This window comes from Emys orbicularis (genome assembly GCF_028017835.1).
Source record: "Emys orbicularis isolate rEmyOrb1 chromosome 21 unlocalized genomic scaffold, rEmyOrb1.hap1 SUPER_21_unloc_1, whole genome shotgun sequence".
NCBI lineage: Eukaryota > Metazoa > Chordata > Testudines > Emydidae > Emys > Emys orbicularis.
Window position 1 is genome coordinate 562,613 of NW_027045151.1, and position 19,462 is coordinate 582,074.

The 19,462-nt window shown below is 55.8% G+C and overlaps 2 protein-coding genes across 2 annotated transcripts; both read left to right on the plus strand.

The window, feature by feature from the left end:
* Nucleotides 1-3,207, plus strand: LOC135894939 (lysozyme C-like). Its single transcript, XM_065422992.1, has 4 exons — nucleotides 1-139; nucleotides 738-896; nucleotides 2,307-2,385; nucleotides 3,141-3,207. The coding sequence occupies exons 1-4, from the start codon at nucleotides 1-3 to the stop codon at nucleotides 3,205-3,207; spliced, it is 444 nt and encodes a 147-aa protein (XP_065279064.1).
* Nucleotides 3,208-4,123: 916 nt separating this feature from the next.
* Nucleotides 4,124-8,225, plus strand: LOC135894940 (lysozyme C, milk isozyme-like). Its single transcript, XM_065422994.1, has 5 exons — nucleotides 4,124-4,145; nucleotides 6,561-6,788; nucleotides 7,178-7,336; nucleotides 7,781-7,859; nucleotides 8,159-8,225. Exons 1-5 carry the CDS (start codon nucleotides 4,124-4,126, stop codon nucleotides 8,223-8,225), a joined length of 555 nt encoding a protein of 184 aa, XP_065279066.1.
* Nucleotides 8,226-19,462: the final 11,237 nt, after the last annotated feature.

Genomic DNA, 19,462 nt, shown 5'->3' on the forward strand with positions numbered 1-19,462 from the left:
ATGAGGGCTCTGGTGCTGCTTCCTGTCCTGGCCTGCCTGAGCGCCGGGGCCCAGGGCAAGGTGTTCAGTCGCTGTGAGCTGGCCCGGCTGCTGCAGAGAGGGGGGCTGGACGGGTTCATGGGGTACCGCCTGGACAACTGTGAGTGCCCATCCCCCGTGCTCCTCCTCCCTCCCCCCCCCATCCTCTCCTCCCCCCTCACCCTGTCTCGGGCTCTCCCCTTGGAGGCTCCCAACAATTCATTCCCCCCCGCAACTATCCCAGGACTCCTGGGTTCTCTCCCCGGTGCTGTGAGGGAAGTGGGGTCTAGTGGTTAGAGCAGGGGGGGCTGGGAACCAGGATTCAGTTTGCCACTATCTGTCTCACCAGTGGCCAGCTCCAGAGGCAAAACCATCTCCTGGCTCCCAGGCATCTCTCTCCTGTTTGCCCGTCCCAGGATTTCCTGAGCCCTGTTGAGCTCCTTGTCCACCGGGGACCCCAGACCCTTTCCAGGGTCCCTGCTTTGCACGACCCAGTCGGGCCGGCCTTCCTCCTTCCTAGGGGTAGCACCTGGCCCTGGTCCGTAGAGGTTGAATGGGCCCAGCTGACCGAGCCAGCCCGCCTCAATTCTCTCTGCCTCCAGCCATCCTCCGGGCTCTCAGCCGCTCGGGGTCCCGCCTGCCAGCCAGGAGGGATGGGGACCCCCTTTCTCTTTGCCCTGGAGGCCAAGGGGCTGCCTGCAATGTCTCCCCCTGTGCAGGGATCTGCCTGGCTTTCTACGCCAGCCGCTTCGACACGGGGACGGTGACGGAGAACTCGGACGGCAGCTCCGACTACGGGATCTTCCAGATCAACAGCCGCCGGTGGTGCAGCGACCAGCGCAGCCGCACGCTGGACCTGTGCCAGACGCGCTGCCGTGGTACAGCCCCCCCGGGGGAGAGGGAGGCAGGGACCCCAGCCCCACAGGGCCGCCCAGCTGGGCAGGGGAGAGTCTGGGATAGCTAGAGGGGGTGTGGGGATAGACAGATAGATAGGAGGGGATGGATAGGGATAGATACTGTGACAAAGTTCCTCTATCTTGGAGGGTTCTGCGCTTATTGGCGGATTTTCTTGCCTCAGAGATTCACCATGTGGGTTGGGGAACAGCCCAGAGACCTTCCCCTCTGGAAGAACCCGCAGTCCAGGTCAATTGGGAGGTTTGGGGGGAACCCGGGCCCGCCCTCTACTCCGGGTTCCAGCCCAGGGCCCTGTGGACTGCAGCTGTCTATAGTGCCTCCTGTAACAGCTGCATGACAGCTACAACTCCCTGGGCTACTTCCCCATGGCCTCCTCCAAACACCTTCCTTATTCTCACCACAGGACCTTCCTCCTGGTGTCTGATAATGCTTGTGCTCCTCAGTCCTCCAGCAGCACACCCTCTCACTCTCAGCTCCTTGCGCCTCTTGCTCCCAGCTCCTCACACTCGCACCACAAACTGAAGTGAGCTCCTTTTAAAACCCAGGTGCCCTGATTAGCCTGCCTTAATTGATTCTAGCAGCTTCTTCTTAATTGGCTTCAGGTGTCCTAATTAGCCTGCCTGCCTTAACTGGTTCTAGCAGGTTCCTGATTACTCTAGTGCAGCCCCTGCTCTGCTCACTCAGGGAACAGAAAACGACTCATCCAGTGACCAGTATATTTGCCCTCTACGGAGCAGTGGGCGCTGTCCGGGGTTCTCTGCTCGGTGTCCCCATCTGGTTCGCTTCGTTTGACCCTTTGACCTCACTCCTGTCCCTGTTCTTTTATTAGTTGTCCCCCGTAATTTTTTGGTCTCCAGGTCCTGTGGACCCCCCCCTTAGGCTTTGCCCGCCCACTTCCTGGATCCCAATAGGACCAGACTCCTGTACCCCACTGGTCTGGGTCTGTCACAATAGATAGATAGAGGGGGTGGATGGGGATAGATAGATATGGGGTGTATGGGGATAGATAGATAGAGGGGGTGGATGGGGATAGATAGATAGATAGATAGATAGATAGATAGATAGATAGATAGAGGGGGTGGATGGGGATAGATAGTTAGAGGGGGTGGATGGGGATAGATAGGTAGGACATAGGTTTCCCCAGCCACGTGGCCTTTCCCAGCATGACATACAACCTGCAGTCTAGTAACCCAGCTGCCCCACCCCAGAGGTGGCTGCATCTCTGCACCGGGTGAAGCAGCCCTGCACAGCGTAGATTGGTCTGGGCCAGGATAGCTGGCCCGCAGGCCTGCACAGGGGGGCCTGCCCAGCTGGGGGATTGGGGTCCGCGCAGCCTGACCCCCTTCACACCTCATCTCATTCTTTCCCCACAGATTTACTGACTGCCGACCTAGCGGACGACATCAATTGTGTCAAGAAAGTCGTGATGGACTGGCAGGGGATGGGAGTTTGGTATGGGAAACATTATCTATCTATCTATCTATCCCCATACACCCCCTTTATCTATCTATCTATCTATCTATCTATCTATCTATCTATCTATCTATCTATCTATCTATCTATCTATCTATCTATCTATCTATCCCCATACACCCCCTTTATCTATCTATCTATCTATCTATCTATCTATCTATCTATCTATCTATCTATCCCCATCCACCCCATCTAGCTATCCTCCCCATCCCCCCCATCTATCTATCTATCCCCCCCATCCACCCCATCTATCTATCTATCTATCTCCATCCACCCCATATCTATCTATCCCCATCCACCCCATCTCTCTCTCTCTCTATCTATATCCCCATCCACCCTATCTATCTATCTATCCCCATACACCCCATATCTATCTATCCCCATAAACCCCCTCTATCTATCTATCTATCTATCTATCTATCTATCTATCTATCTATCTATCTATCTATCTATCTATCTCCACTCTTAGCTCTGTCTTTTTGCAACCCTAAGAATCACTACACAATACAAGAAATGGACGGATTATGTAGCACAAGAGAACACAACACAGTGCAGTCCAACCCATAGTGTTATATAGCGTAACACCACACAGGGTAACGTGAAACTGACCTTCATTGCTGGATGAGCCATCCCTGTTATGTGCAGCTGTTCCTCTGCTGCCCTGCCCCAGAGGTGGCTGCATCTCAGCGTCTTCATTGCTCCTGTCCCCTGACCTTTCTTCTCTTCCCTGTCAGGATGCCCTGGCGCGACCATTGCAAGGGCCGGGACCTAAGTCACTGGGTGGCTTCCTGCAACCTGTGATCTGGCCAGAGGACCTCGGCGCCCATCTCCAAGGACCCAGCCGGCTTCTGCGTCCAGCTCCACCAGCGGGGCTGGGGCGAGGGGCCCCCCACGCGCAAGGGAGAGTTAGACGCAATGGGTGGGGAAGGGGAAGCTCAATAAACCCGTCCCTTCGAGCGCCGAGTTCGCTGGGCTTGTGGGGTCGCTGGGGTCGAGGCTGGGGGCCGGCATGGGGCCAGGGGGTGTCCGGAACCACAGGAGGCACAGTCGCTGCAGCCAGAGGGACCCGGAGGGAGTTCCAGAGGCTGGGGCGGGGGGAGAGGACGGGAAGAGGGGTCTGATCGGCGAGGGACGTGTCCGGATGGCGAAAGCAGCCCCAGAGTGTATACAATGTTCTCCCTCTGTGTGTCCCTGTCGGCCCCTGCTGGAGGGGATGGGCCCTGCTCTGTGTGTGTGTGTGTGTCCCTCTGCTGCCCCCTGCTGGAGGGGACTGTCCCTGCTGTGTGTGTGTGTGTGTGTATGTGTGTGTGTCCCTGCTGCCCCCTGCTGGAGGGGACGGGCCCTGCTCTTTCTGTGTTCCTGGCTTCTCTGAGTTCAAGGCCGGAAGAGCCCAGCTCACCCAGTCGAGTTTCTGGATCTCACAGGCCACTCCCTGGCGCCGGCGCACCAACCCCCATGGCCGAACGAGACCCGCATATCACAGCCCATGGGAGACGAGACGGCGCTGTGCAGAGAGGTGGAACCGGGGTGCACCAATGCCCGAGGCCCCCCAATGGCAGGGCGGGGATTAAGAGAGAGACACCCAGATAATCCCGGCGGATCACCCACATCCCACGCTGCAGAGGAAGGGGAACCCCCCTCCCCCGGTCCCTGCCAAACTGACCTGGGGGAACATCCCTTCCTGACCCCTGCTGGTGGCCAGCGGGAGCCCTGAAGCATGAACGTTAGCGACATACGACGTAACCCAAAATGGAGCCCCAGGGTAGCTGAGCCCTGTCCCTGCTCTCACAAGCAATGCCGGCCTGTGACTGCTCTCATCCGCTTGCTTTTCGAAGTAATTATGTTGTTTGCCCCCCACCCCCACACCTAGTGGGGGGCTGGTCCCGAGCCTCACCTTGCTGATGGTTAGAAACCGTCTTCTATTTTCCAGCCGGAATTGGTTGGTGGCACGTTTCTGCCCATTTGTTTAGATCGTCCCTTTGCTTCCGTCGCTCTTCTCTGGCCCTGGGGCGTAGCCCCCGATGTAGCTATCGAGAGTAACCAGAGCCCCCTACAGCCTTCATTTTATTCCCCAAAACCAGCCAGCCTCCTCCAGTCTCCTCCATCCCCCTGCTCAGCCCAGCTGCCGGTCTCTGCACCTGGTCCAGTTTGGCTTCCTCTTGCCGATTTCCTTCCATGACACCCTGAGACGTGAGCTGGAGACAGGCGGGCTCAGCAGACCTACCATTAAGTGGCTTTATACATGGTTAAACAACCGCAAATGAAGAGTCATTATTAATGGAAGGACGAGGGATTGGAGGGGAGTGGGAACCTCCCTGAAGGAACGGCCAGACTGGGTCCATCCAACCCAGTGTCCTGTCTCTGACAGTGCCCAGTGCCAGGTGCCCCAGAGGGAATGAACAGAACAGGGAATCAATCATCAAGTGATCCATCCCCTGTCGCCCATTCCCAGCTTCTGGCAAACAGAGGCTGGGGACACCATCCCTGCCCAGCCTGGCTAATAGCCATTGATGGACCGATCCACCATGAACTTATCTAGTTCTTTTCTGAACTCTGTTATAGTCTTGGCCTTCACAACATCCTCTGGCAAGGAGTTCCACAGGTTGACTGTGCGTTGTGTGAAAAAATACTTCCTTTTTTGTGTGTTAAACCTGCTGCCTGTTCATTTCATTGGGTGACCCCTAGTTCTTGTGTTCTGAGAAGGAGTAAATAACACGTCCTGATTTACTTTCTCCACCCCAGTCATGATTTTATAGACCTCGATCATATCCCCCCTGAGTTGTTTCTTTTCCAAGCTGAAAAGTCCCAGTCTTATTAATCTCTCCTCATACGGCAGCCGTGCCAGACCCCTAATAATTTTTGTTGCCTTTTTCTGAACCTCAATTCCAATCTATCTTTTCTGAGATGGGGCGACCACATCTGCACACAGTATTCCAAATGTGGGCGTACCATGGATTTATATAGAGGCAATATGATATTTTCTGTCCTATTATCTCTCCCTTTCTTAATGACTCCCACCATTCTGTGCGCTTTTTTCACTGCTGCCGTTTTCAGAGAACTATCCACACTGACTCCAAGATCTTTTGCTTGAGTGGCAGCAGCTAATTTAGCCCCCAGCATTTTATATGTCTTCACAGGGAACTGTTCTGGGTCCGGTGTCATTTCCCAGCGGTAGGAATAGAGAGGAGACGGATCCGATCTGCAGATGATACAAAGCGAGGGGGGTTTGCAAGCGAGGGGGTCTGTCCTTGGGAGGACAGAGCTAACATTGAAAGGGATCTTGATAAATTGGAGGACTGGGTGTAGCCAGCAAGGTGCCCACTTAGCGGACTAATATTTAATAACAGGCTCTTCGATCTAGCAGACAAAGGTCTAAGTGGAAGCTAGTCAAATTCAGCCTGGAAAGAAGGTGTAATTTTTTTTAACACTGGGAGCAATTACCCATCTGGACACTTTCCCAAAGCGGGCGTTGGCTTCTCCATCCCTGGCCGTTTTTAAATCAAACTGGGCCGTGTTTCTGCTCCGGGAATTATTGTGGGGAAGGTCCCGGGCCTGACAGACAGGAGGTCGGACTAAAATCACAAAGGCCCCAGAATCTGTAGATCTGCCAGCAGAGGGCGACTGGCTCTTGGGAGCGACCTACCACGCCGCCCCTTAGTGAAGGATCGATCGGGCGCAGAGCGGAGCCAGGGGATCCCCGTGAAACTAGGGTGACCAGACAGCAAGTGGGAAACATCGGGATGGGGTGGGGGGGTAATAGGCACCTATATAGGACAAAGCCCCAAATATCGGGACTGTCCCTATAAAATGGGGACATCTGGTCACCCTACGCCCAGCGCCCCCGGCCCGGCGGCACCGAGCGATCCTGGGGTCGCACTGCGGCCTGTCTCCAGCTGAAGTCAGCCCTGCTTGCAGTGGGGGTGGGGCGGGAATCGGCCCTCACCCCTGTGCCCGGGTCAATTCGGAGTCACTCCCTTTCCTAGAACCCCGAGGGGCGGTTCTAGAACACGGGGCCTTCATGACACCGCTGGGCGTTCTAGAAGGGAGGCCATGACCCCCGGCCACGGAGAGCAGGGGAGTCCCCATACAGCTCCCAGCCGCTGCCCAGCCCCATACATCCCCCCCCCCATCTCTCCATCGCTTTCTCTTTGCAGCGCGGCCCCGACGGAGCCACTGGCCTGTTCCCGGAGCGCCCTGTCTCAGCTCCCCTCGATCCTCACACCGGCTGCTCCCCCCTGCGGGGATGGGGGTCCTGGGGCTGGTGACCCTGCTGGCCTGCCTAAGTGCGGGGGGCCGGGGGAAGATCTTCTCCCGCTGTGAGCTGGCGCAGATGCTGCAGGACGGCGGGATGGACGGATACGAGGGATACAGCCTGGCCAACTGTGAGTGAGCCCTCGGCCCTGCCCCACGGGCTCCTCGATGGGGCAGTGGGTCCCTCCCGCACTGCTCCCCATGTGCTCGTCTATGGGGCTGTGCCCCCCCCCCACCGTTCCCCATCTCTATGGGGCTGTGCCCCCCCCCACCACTCCCTGTCTCTATGGGGCTGTGCCCCCCCCCCACCGTTCTCCGTCTCTATGGGGCTGTGCACCCCCCACCTCTCCCCGTCTCTATGGGGCTGTGCCCCCCCCACCGCTCCCTGTCTCTATGGGGCTGTGCACCCCCCACCTCTCCCCGTCTCTATGGGGCTGTGCCCCCCCCCACCGCTCCCTGTCTCTATGGGGCTGTGCCCCCCCCACACCTCTCCCCATCTCTATGGGGCTGTGCCCCCCAGGGGTCTGCCTGGCGTTCTACACGAGTGGCTTCGACACGGAGGCCGTGGGGGCCAATGCGGACGGCAGCTCCGACTACGGCATCTTCCAGATCAACAGCGGCTGGTGGTGCCAGGATGCCAAGGGCCCGTCGGAAAACCTGTGCCATGTGCGCTGCCAGGGTGAGGCCGCCAGGGGGCACCGGGCTGCAGGGGGCGGGCGGGGGGTCAGTGGGGGCTCAGCGGGGGGCACCGGGCTGCAGGGGTCAGGCAGGGGGTCAGTGGGGGGGAACCATGCTTTGGGGTCAGTGGGGGGGCTCAGCAGTGGGGCACCGTGCTCTGGGACATTCCTGTGCGACACCCAATCATGCTTCTAACCACTCCTGCGTCCTGAAGCCCCCCAGGATCTGGGGTATTTTCCCTGCCTGCCACGCCGTGCTGGGGGGCGTGTTAGGGGGTGCGGTGGGAACAGACACCGGGGGGCAGCGGGGATTCGGGGTGGTGGTGGATTTGGTGAGGTGTGGTTGGAGCCGATCTGAACCCCTCCCCTTTCATCCCAGCCGCCCCACCTCTGCAGCCTCCCCAAGGGGGCCCATCCCTGCCTTACCCTCCCTCCCTTGCTCCTAGATTTACTGAACCCCGACATCAAGGACGACATCAACTGTGTGAAGAGAGTGGCGCAGGATCCTCAGGGCATGGAGGCTTGGTAAGGGGGCTCCCTGGGCGGTGGGGTATTCCCAACAGAGGAATTCTGCATCTCGGCACTGGACGAGACCTCCCTGTGTGGCATTATGTGTGGGTGTTCGGCAGTTGCCCCGCCCCAGAGGTGGCTGCACCTCAGCACCGGGCGAGCCATCCCCGTGTGTCGTTATGTGCGGCCGTTCTCCATCTGCCCCGCCCAGAAGTGGCTGCATCCCAGCGCCGGCCGAGCCATCCCCACAGGTTCTCTGTCAGTGTTACCGTCCTGGTGACCCCCCATCTCATCTATCACTTCCTCTCCTTCAGGGACGACTGGAAGGAACATTGCGAAAAGCAGGACCTGACCGAGTGGGTTGAGAGTTGTAATCTGTGAGGCCCGAGCGTGTCTCCCCCACGGGGGGCGTCTGTCCTTCCTGTGTCTGTCTGTCCGTTCACACGAATTTATAAAGCCCGTTGGTTGAAATCTTCTCGCTGTGTGTCTCTGGTCAGACGCCCGCGCAGGCTGGCAGGGCCCCGAGAACCTGGTCCGAGACCCTGTGAAGTGAAACCGGTGAAGTGAAGTGAATGAAAACCCTCCAGTGAAAACAGATCAGGGCCCGGGGCCCACCCCAGCCCGGTACCCGGAGCCAGGGCTAACAAGGTCACCTGGTCTCCTCCCGACTCGCTCTTTGTTCTCCCGCCGGGCCCCCCATGCAGAGGGCCAGGGTCGTCGGTTGCTAGGGAACGAATCGCCAGGCCGTTGTCCGGGGGGAGGGTGGGAGGGTGCAGGATCTCTGGATTCTTCTGCAAAGAAAAGCCCTTTCCCCCTCCCCCCGGTAAATCATGCGGTACGCAGGGGAAACTGAGGCACACGCCTCAGTGGGGTGGGGGCGTGGCCTGGACGGAGACGTGGGGAGCTCCCCCCGGCAGATGGACACCCGGGCCCCCCTAGGGACAGCCCTGCCCCCTGCCCTGACTGCTTGCTGCCATGGCGTCTGGCCCCAGCAGCAGGGAGCCTATTGGAGCAGACCCAAAACTACCCCCCCAAAGGTGAAGGGCTAAATCTGCCTTGCACCAACGGCCCAGACACACCAGAGAGATCTCCCCATGAGGCACATGGGTTGCACAAACAGCAGGTGAGACATAGGGGCCTCCATCCCTCGTGCCAGCACATCCACGGGGATTTGCACTCAGAGGAGTCAGCGTGCGACCCGTAGCACCACGGGACCGGCTGTGGGGCAGCTCTCGGGCCACCTCCGATGACCAGCCCTGAATTGGGAGAATTGTCTGCCGTGGGCCGAAGTCCCCCATGGCTCTCTCTCTCTCTTTCCGCCTCCATTCGCTCAGGAAATAAGCGTGAGTGCAGGCAGCCGCTGCCTTTCCTGTGTCAATAGGCGCCCAACCCACTTCCTGTTGACTCTCGGGGTGAAAGACCCACAGAGGACTTGCTAAGGTGCTTTGTTTACAACAGAGGTGGAGCCTCAGGGCCCCTTGACCTCACAGGCCCAGCTTACATGGCGGAAGCAAGACGTGGCTGAGAATTAAAAGTCGACCCTGCTTTGGTCACACACGAACAAAGCGTTCTTATTGTTGTCATTCCTTGCTGGCCCTGGCTGCCGGGGCGGGAGCACAGTCTTCCCGTGAGAGTCCCCCCACCAGTTATGCCCCCCTCCGCTTGATTCTCCCCAAGCCCCAATTCGGTCCCCTCTCACTCGGCGCTAGGGTGACCAGATCATAGACTCATAGAAGATCAGGGTTGGAAGGGACCTCAGGAGGTATCTAGTCCAACCCCCTGCTCAAAGCAGATGTCCTGATGTTATGGGGACAGTCCCGATAGTTGAGGCTTTTTCTTACATCGGCGTCTCTTACTTCCCACCCTCTCCCGATTTTTCACACTTGCTGTCTGGTCACCCTCCTCGGTGCCCGCTTCCTTCGTGCTCGGAAGGGAGGTTGGCGATCCAAGGGAAGGCTGCCCCTGGAGGGTGGGGTTGGTGTCGTATGTCGATTGGGACCCGATGAGCGGGTCGGCCCAGAGGGTTTGGGGAGCCTGGTTTTTCATGGTTGCGCTCTGGAAGGAAGAAGGAAAGATCCGGCCCTAGGAAAGAGAAATGTGACGAGATCTAAACCAGAGCAGGACTTTGGGCTATTAAGAGAAATGGCTGAAAAGGGGAAATCCCAACTGACGCTAGGGGCAAATAATGAAATACTGGCCTTGAAAAGAATCAAACTTAGAAAGTCTCTGATAAGAAAGGGATTAAGGAAATTTGTTACACACCAGCAGCAGGGAAAGTGAACGGATATCTGAGCACCCACTTGGCATGTCCTCCAGCTGATCGCGGCCGACGGGAGGTGCTGCGGGGAGCAGAGGCGTAGCGAGCGCCCTCCGTACCCTCCGACCGGAGGGGGCCCTGCAAGGAAGGGGGCCCCTAAAAGTGGCAAAATAAATACCGCATTCCAGTTTCTGCATTGTAAGGGGCCCCGCCCGGACATATGTTCGGAGGGGGCCACGTTCTTTGTTGCTACGGCCCTGGCGGGGAGGAGCTGATCGGGGGGGCTGCCGGTGAGTGCTGAGCAGTCCGTGCCTCTGGTGTAAGCGAACGCTCCCTGGACTCCATAAAAAAATGGGCCGTCTGATGTATTGATTGTCTATTGATTCGTGTTGTTCTTGCTGGGGAACACTGTGATGGCTGCAACCTTGGTCCGAGTGCTCGGGGCTGCAGTATTTGAAGTGCCCCTTCAGAGCGACACGTACATAACACACCCAGGGGCGGCAGGTTTGTATCATTTTTGGTGGTGCCCAGAACAGATCCAAGTCCCCCCCCACACACCTGCCTTGTAAGCCAATAGACAGTAACTCCTCACTTAAAGTTGTCCCCGTTAACGTTGTGTTGTTGATATGTTGCTGATCAATCAGAGCAGTGGCTCTCAAACTTTTTTTTTGAAAATTGCTGAGGGTCTCGGCGGACCCCTTAATGATCTTTCCAAACGTGGTTTGTACCGTTAGCGAACTATTGTAGAGCACTTTGGATAAAAGCGCTATATAAAAAAACCCTAAATAATAATAAACTTTTTTTGTTCTACACATAAAAGCACACAACTCATATTTTCATATCAGTAGTCTTAACCTTTCTAATGTGATGGATGTGCCCTCTCTCTCCCGCCGCGGCAGCCCCCAAGCTGGGACTGGGAAGAAGGGGGGGTCTCTCCCTCTGTCCCCCACCGCAGCAGCCCCTGAGCTCTGGCTGGAAAGGAGGGGGGTCTCTCCCCAGCAGCCGCGGCCCTGAGCCTCTTTCTCTGGCTGCCGTAGCCCTGCACGTCCCAAATTCCCCCCATCCCCTCTTCTCACCCCACTGCCCCCTCCCACCTACCCCCTATTCCCCCCAACTCCACCACCTCACCTTACATGTGCATCTTCTCCAGGGTCCAGGCACCTAATTAGAGGAGCCACGCCCGCGCGGCTCCACTAATTAGGTGGGTGGCCCTTCATTCTCTCATGTGAGGCTGCCCAGGAGTGCTCTTTAGAGGGAACTATCCACGGACCACCTGAATGGAGCTCGCGGACCAGTGGTGGTCTGTGGACCACAGTTTGAGAACCTCTGAATTAGAGAACGTGCTCGTTTAAAGTTGCCCAATGCTCCCTTATAGTGTTGTTTGGCAGCCGCCTGCTTTGTCCATGCGGAGATAAAGGAAGATGGAGGCACGTGTCAGGACCCTAATTGGGCCCTGGGTGATCACTACTTCCCACCACCCAACACAGATGTAATGAGGTTGAGTAGTGCCCGTATAAGAAAAATTAAGATTATTCCTCAAAAAAGGTTTTTAATGACTTTCGACTATAAAGGCAACATGGACAAAATAAGAAAAGCAAGATTAAAGACCAGCACTGAATAAGGATTAATATAAATGGCAAGTTATACTGAAGACAAGCACAAGTACATGTAAAGTTATTATTCATTACCTATTTACTACTAGTCTGAACACTATAGTATCGATACAATTTGAGATCAATTCTGCCTGAGCAACCAGACTTCTTTACTCCATAACCTTACCCTGAATTTGCCCGAAAATACGTTACCCTTCAGTCGGCCGTTTTTCGCACTGGCCAGGTACAGACAGTCAACCAGTGAATGTCCCTTCGGTTCAGGGGGTGTGGGTCAGGTTTCCCTTATGACCGAAATACACACACAGTCCCATGCCTTCGTCCTTTTTATCTGATCTGTTGGCCGTGTCTTAAAACAGACTGACCAATTAGGGTCAGCCAAATCTTTAATGTGGTTAACGTTGTTGCCTTGGCTGTATAATTTATGCTTACTTATCTCCTTGTGTCGCTTTGACCGTATAATTTATGTTTACTTATCTCCTTGTAGCCAATTGTTTTAATGGTGGGTTAGACAAGCTGTGCCTGGGGGGCACAACTTATCTCGCTTTATAGGAGTTAGAAAGTGTTATCTGGTTGCAGCGCGTTTTGACCACAAGTCTTAGCTTACTTCTGCAAAGCTTGTCCTTTTCACCTCTGCAAAGCAGAAGTTTGAGGCCTAACATCGACAACACCTTTGTTCATTTTAAGCTTGGCAATACTTTTGCTCAGAGATTAATCACAGTCCACTGCTTGCAGAAGGAGCAGCCCGTTGGAGCTAGCTGGTGGGGGCTTGGAACCAGGGTGGGCCGACAGCCCCCCTATCAGCTCCCCTATGTTCCCTGTGCGGCTGCCAGCCAGCAGGCTATCAATTGCTGGGCAGTTCAGGTGTCCCCCCCCTCTGCCATGTGCTGCTCCTGCCCTCTGCCTTGGAGCTGCTCCGGGAGCCTCCTGCTTGCTGTGCAGGTAGGGTGACCAGATGTCCTGATTTTATAGGGACAGTTCTGATTTTTGGATCTTTTTCATATAGAGGCTCCTATTACCCCCCACCCCCTGTCCTGATTTTTCACACCTGCTGTCTGGTCACCCTATGTGCAGGAGGGGAGGGGTAGGGGGAGGGGGAAGAGGGATGCTGTTGTCAGGGTGTCCCCGTCCCCCGTTCCTGACCCCATCTCCACAGAGCAGCGGGGGCGGGGGACAGGGCTCAGAACTCTGGGGTACAGACGTGGGGACCACATGAACCCCCCCCTAAGCTTATTTTTACCAGCTTAGGTTAAAAACTTCCCCAAGGCACAAATCCTTCCCTTGTCCTTGGACGGTATTGCTGCCACCACCAAGTGATTTAGACAAAGATTCAGGAAAAGGACCAATTGGAGTTCCTATTTCCCCAAAATATCCCCCCAAGCCCTTTCACCCCCTTTCCTTGGGAGGCTTGGGAATAATATACCAACCAATTGCCTTTAATATAAGTACAGACCAGACCCTTTATCTTTAGGACACTAAAATCAATCAAGTTTTTAAAAGAAGAACTTTATTATAAAGAAAAAAGTAAACAAAAAAGCGCTTCTGTAAAATCAGGATGGAAGGTAACTTTACAGGGTGATAAAAAGATTTAAAACACAGAGGACTCCCCTCTGAACTTAGCTTTACAGTTCTAAAACCAGGAATAAACTACCTCTTAGCACAGGGAAAATTCACAAGCCAAAACAAAAGATAATCTAATGCATTTCCTTGCCATTACTTACAATTTTTGTAATCTTAGATGCTCATTTTAGGTATGTTTTTAGGAGAGGTTTTCCAGCCTGGTCTCTCTCTCCGTCCAGAGAGGAACAAACAAAAAAAGCACAAACAAACCCTCCCCCCGCCCCCCAGATTTGAAAGTATCTTATTTTCTCATTGGCCCTTTTGGTCAGGGGCCAACTAGCTTATTTAAGCTTCTTACCCCTTACAGGTAAAGATTCAGTACAGCTACCCAGAAGGGATTTTATGCTACCTCTTAGCTGTATGTTTATAAAAAAAAAACCAATTGTTTTTTGTTCTGTTCTGTTCATATGGGACACTTACCATAAAGGTGGGATTACAGGAATATTTGAAATCAGCAGCTAATCTGTAGATCTCTGCTGTCTGTTCATAACAGGGTGACCAGATGTCCTGATATAAAGGGCTGTTACACCCACACATACACTCTGGCACAATTTTCCACACTTGCTAGCTCAGAGGTAGGCAAACTACGGCCCGCGGGCCACATCCGGCCTGCGGGACTGTCCTGCAAGCCCCCAGCCCCTCCCCTGCTGTGTCCCCCCCCACACAGCCTCAGTGTGCCGCGCTAATAGCGCTCTGGCCTGCTGGGGGGGAGGTTCTGAGGGGTGGGGGGGACAGTCAGGGGATGGGGAGGGGGCGTTGGATAGGCGAGGGAGTCCCGGGGGGCCTGTCAGGGGTAGGGGTGTGAATAGGGGTTGGGGCAATCAGGGGACAGGGAGCAGGGGGGGGGGTTGGATAGGGGGTGGGGTCCCGGGGGGCGGTTAATGGCAGAGGTCCCGGGAGGGGGACAAGGAGAAGGGGGTGTTGGATGAGTTGGGGGTTCTGAGGGGGGCAGCCAGGGGGCGAGAAGTGGGAGGGGGTGAACAGGTGGTCGGGGCCAGGCTGTTTTGGAAGGCACAGCCTTCCCTACCCGGCCCTCCATACAGTTTTGCAAACCCGATGTGGCCCTCGGGCCAAAATGTTTGCCCACCCCTGTGCTAGCTGGTCACTCTACTCATGAACGGCTTAACTTCGAGCACATGAACCCTCTTCCTCAATAACAGCCAAAACTTTGTCCAAACAAACTGAGACATGAGGTTCCACGATGTCCGTCACTAATTTCTGCATACATTTTTGCTTTCTGGTCAGAGTTTCCTCCATTTCATGTTGATCTTGTGTCTCATCGCTTTCACCGCAGTTTGAGCACTTGTATATGGAAAAAAATAAGACAATCCCGAGACTGATGCCTAGACCCGCAATCTGGGGAGGAAAAAAAATCAGCACATTCAGATGTGTTATTTACATTGGACTTTTTCTTCACAAATGTTTGGTGTCCCACCACCAGGGGTAGGGACAGGGGGACGTACAGTTTATTGTCCCTGTGCACAGGCAGGCGTGAATCAAGCCTTGGAGTATTTACTGGCACAATCTAGTTATACAAACCTCAGTTTGTAAAATATCGTGAGTATAATTTAGCAATCTGGATCCCTCCCCTGCCCCACGCCCCATAACACATCACATTTCAAAACGATCCGGGTCGAGGGGAGAATGTGAGACTGACAGACACTTATCCTCCCCCACTTTCCCTGCCAGAGGCGCCAACTTTCTGCTTGACCCCCGCTCCGCCCCAGACCCCTCCCTCACTCCACCCCTTCCCCCAGACCCCCACCCCGCCTCTTCCTGCCCTGTTTCACCCCCTCCCCCAAGCGTGCCCAGCCCGCCAATGAACAGCTGATCAGAGGTGGGCGGGAGCTGCTGGGGGGAGGACCTGATTGGTGGGGTCGGCCAGTGGGTGCTGAGTGGGTGCCCGGGGCTGTGACTCGGCCTCTGAGATGTTACCACAATATCATTGAACCTCAGAGTTACGAACAGACCAGTCAACCACACACCTCCTTTGGAAATGCACAATCAGACAGCAGCAGAGACCAAAACAAACAAACCCGCAACTACAGGACAGTGCTGTGTTAAACGTAAAGGGAAAGCAGCATTGTATAGTAAAGCTGTACTCAGTCAATGGTCAGCGTTTCGTTCAGAGTCACGTACGTTTCAGAGTCACGAACAACCTCCATTCCCGAGAGGTTCGTAACTCTGAGGTTCGACTGTACAAAGCAACCCCACGAATGATCCTCTTTTCCTACGCTAGACAAAGCCGAAAAGTGAAGAAAGCAGCGTACGAAACGGTGGCTGTGATCCCATATGTTTCAGTGCTGCTGAGACGTTCTTTTGACAACAGGGGTCACCTGGAAAAACAGCGTGTGATCGTGTACTTAAAGACTGCAGCATAACCAAGGCCACACAGGCAACCATCAAGCCGGCATTTCCTAACTTCAGAGCATTTGACTTCCAACCTCAATATTCTTTTAATGTGACCTATTTTACATATGCTTTGAATTAACTCTCTATTTTGGATCTGTTGTGTGTGTTTTTATTTATTGCCTGAGTGCCGCAAAGCAATACATTTTAGAAAATGGAAATCAATACATCTCCCATAGCATTTGCCAATCGTTCTTATACAATGCTAACATTTCATGGCTGACCCAGGCTTTGGATCAAGGTACTTTTTTCAACCCTGTATTTGTAACTGTCTCATCTCCATTGGCTAGCGTCTTTTTAAACACTGAAACCTGTTAGAGAACTCGTTTTAGCCAGTCCGTATTAAACATTTGAAACTGAAAAAATTCCAGACTAGACCAAGAACCCAAGACAGCGGAGAGCAAAATGCCAGAGATGGTTGAGTTTCTCATGAGAGATTTGCAATGGGAGAACCTTACCTGTGATTTTATATAACAGTCACTGGGCTGTTCTGTATTGTCTGCTGTGATGTCTTCTTCAGATGTTTTACACAGACAAGCCACGTATCTTCCATCCAGGAGAAGAATGACAATCCATATAAGAGAAGGCAAGAAAAGCTTAAAGGAAGACCCAAAACAGTGATTACAGCTATGGCAACATCTCTTGAGAAATTTTGGCTGAAAAGCCGCGCTCAGGAAAAACAAACCCACAGCTGGAACAACAAAATAGAGGACGCCGTACCAGTCTCTCAAGGTCTTCTTTGGAGGACATTTAAATTCAACTTCCATTATTTTTTCGATCCCTACCAAAATTAATGAGCCAAATGAAGCAGCTGCAATTCTAATTTCCTTTTGCCAAGTCTCAACAAGTTTCTTCTTAAGTTCCATTTTGGCTCGCAAACCAGACTGCTGCTAACTCAGGGCGGGGGAGAGAAACGCGGAGACGTTTGGTTCTGTGGCTCCTCTCCACTTCGAGAGATAATTGAGTAGGAGTGAAAATGAAAGTGAAAATATTGCCACAGCAGGGCCAAGGAGCAGTGTGAGAGTGGTCATATTGGGCCCCAGGAACCCACCCACTGCTAAAGGACCCTCCCTCAGCCTGTGGGGAGGGTCCGCAAGGTCCAGGAACTCAAATAATGACGGGGGACAACCGAAAATGTAACAGGGACAGGTGTGAAGCTCAAAGTGTCAAACAAAGGGAAGCAGAAGGGGACACCAAGCAGAGAACCCCGGACAGCGCCCACTGCTCCTCGAATGTGTCAAGGGAGCCAGCGGACGCCGCCCAGAGGAGCTCCGCCCGGATACGTGGCACCAGCCGTCGCCTCAGTGGGCTCGGTAGCCACTAGCGAGGTGCCATCCGCGGCCGGGCAGGTAGATGAGTCCGGGAGCTCCCCGGGAGTAAGAAGAGGAGCAGCAGCTGTGGGAAGGGGGGCGGGGGCAGCACAAAGCCGCCAGATGGAGGCTCGCTGACGGAAGGTCGTCCTCCCCCTGGGTAACTGGGGTCAGACCCAGGGCCTCGATCTCCTTGAAAATGGAGAAGTCTCCACCCACTACCCCAGAGGCCTCCCTGCCGGCATCTGAGGCAACGCTTGCCCTGGTGCCGATGGGGGGGCACGGATGGCAAGGGGGTGGGAGAGGCTCCAGCCGAGGGCCCCACGAGGAGGGACTCCAGAAGAGGGGCAGCACTGCTCCTCATTGCTGCCACGACACCGCCAGCCGGCTCCGGTGGTCGGAGCGTATCTGGGGGCAAGACAGAAGGCTCGCTCCCAGCGGCCCCCTTCCTGGTCTTACAGGGGGCTTCCGCCCCCTCCGCTTGCACCGAACGAGGACCCAGCACTCCAAGGTCTAGCAGGGGCAGGACGATGGGATGGGACCACATGCCCCAACTTTTGTTGGTGAGGGTGGGGGCTTGCACCCCCCGACTCTGCCCCTCCCTGCCCCATTGGATCCCTCCCCAAATCCCCGCCCTGTCCCCATACCCCCCCGGCCCTGCCCCGACTCCGCCCCCTCCCTGCCCCATTGGATCCCTCCCCAAATCCCCGCCTCTTCCCCAAGCACGCCGGATTCCTCTTCCTCCCCCCTCCCTCCCAGGCTTCCGCGAAACAGCTGTTTCGCGGCCCAAGCGCTGGGAGGGAGGGAGGAGAAGCAGGATCTGGCGGCGCGCTCAGGGGAGAAGGTGGAGGCAGAGGTGAGTTGAGGCAGGGGCGTGGGGAGCTGCCGATGGGTGCTCCGCACCCATCAGTTTTCCCCCGTGGGTGCTCCAGCCCCAGAGCACCCACGCAGTCAGCACCTATGGATGGGACGTCGGGAGAGTAGTAGGGGGGCAGCATGGGGAAGAGAAAACTGACCCTGGGATGGGCCTTCTCCCACACCCAGCGATAACCCCACCGCACACTCCTCCACGGACCCCTTGGACCATGCACAGTGGAGGTGGGGCCCGCCCGCCCAGGCGTACAGGGGTGGGATTGCCCCCGGGGCCCGAGTGGGAGCGGTGGTAGGCTGGGAAGAAGGAGGGGTGACTACGGATGCCAGGCAACCAGGAGCTTGAGGGTCCCAGATGCTCCTCTGTGCCAGGCCAAGGGACAGTCCCTCTGGATGTGCCCCGTCGCCCGGCAGAGGTAGCACCGGGCCTCCCCCGAGGAATAATGTACCCAGATTCGGACCCCCTAGTAGGGGACTGTGACGAACTGGGACTGTTCCTACTGCGGTCTGTGAGTGCTGACAGGGGAGTGTGGCTGGGATAGTCTGCATTGGGGGATGGGAGTCTGACTGAAAATACCTGAGCCTGTAACATGAGAACCCAGGAGGGGGCTGGGGCGAGGTGACACCTTTGCCCGGGAAACTGAACAAAGGCTGTGGGAGGGGTCGCTGAAGGCAGAGTCGGGGAAGCTGGCTGGTGAGGTGGCTGGCAGGCAGGGAGGGCTCTGACCTCTGGAGGGGGGCTGGGGTGCCCGAGGACCCCAAGATGGACCTAACTGAGGGGGTCCTGTTGTCTGTGCCTGCAAGACCTGTCTCGGACTGTATTCCTGTCGTCTAAATAAACCTTCTGCTTTACTGGCTGGCTGAGAGTCATGGTGAATCGCAGGAAGCCGGGGGTGCAGGGCCCTGAGTCCCCCTTTACTCCGTGACAACTGGTGGCAGCGGCGGGATCTACTGCACCCCGTGGACGGCGCTTCCTGCAGTAAGTGACTGGGGAGAAGTAAAACGAAAGGGGATTGACGGGGACCAGGCGTGCTGAGGAGTCAGAGAGAGACGGTTATCACCCCTGGGAGTGTGTGACCAGCGAGAAGGACTTTTGCAGTAACAGGGTCCCCCGGGGGATCGCAGCGAGTGGTCCCAGGGGCGGAGGAGTCTGCAGCTCGACCCTGGCAGAGAGGTGGTGACCTCGAGAAGGGCTGGCACACTAGGGGTCTCCCTGGAAACTGTGGGGAGCGGTGAGCACACAGGCCTGTGAGTGGCCAGCAGGAAGATGTATGCCAAGCGGCTTAAGAGCGACCTGGTGGAGCTGTGCAAGCAGAGGGGGGTGCGCATTGGGAAGCTCACCAAAGAACAGCTCATTGCCCAGCTGGAGAAGGGAGATCGCGCGAATGAGCTGATCCCTGTCTCTGAGGGAAGCAGCCTGGCAGATGCAGCGCAGGCCCCAGTGTCTGTCCCAGCTGGGAGTGGTCAGCCGGCTGCTGAGGGCTTCCCGAGACCCCTCCTTCCTATGCCTAGGGGAAGGGTGGGGAGGAGCCCAGCAAATAC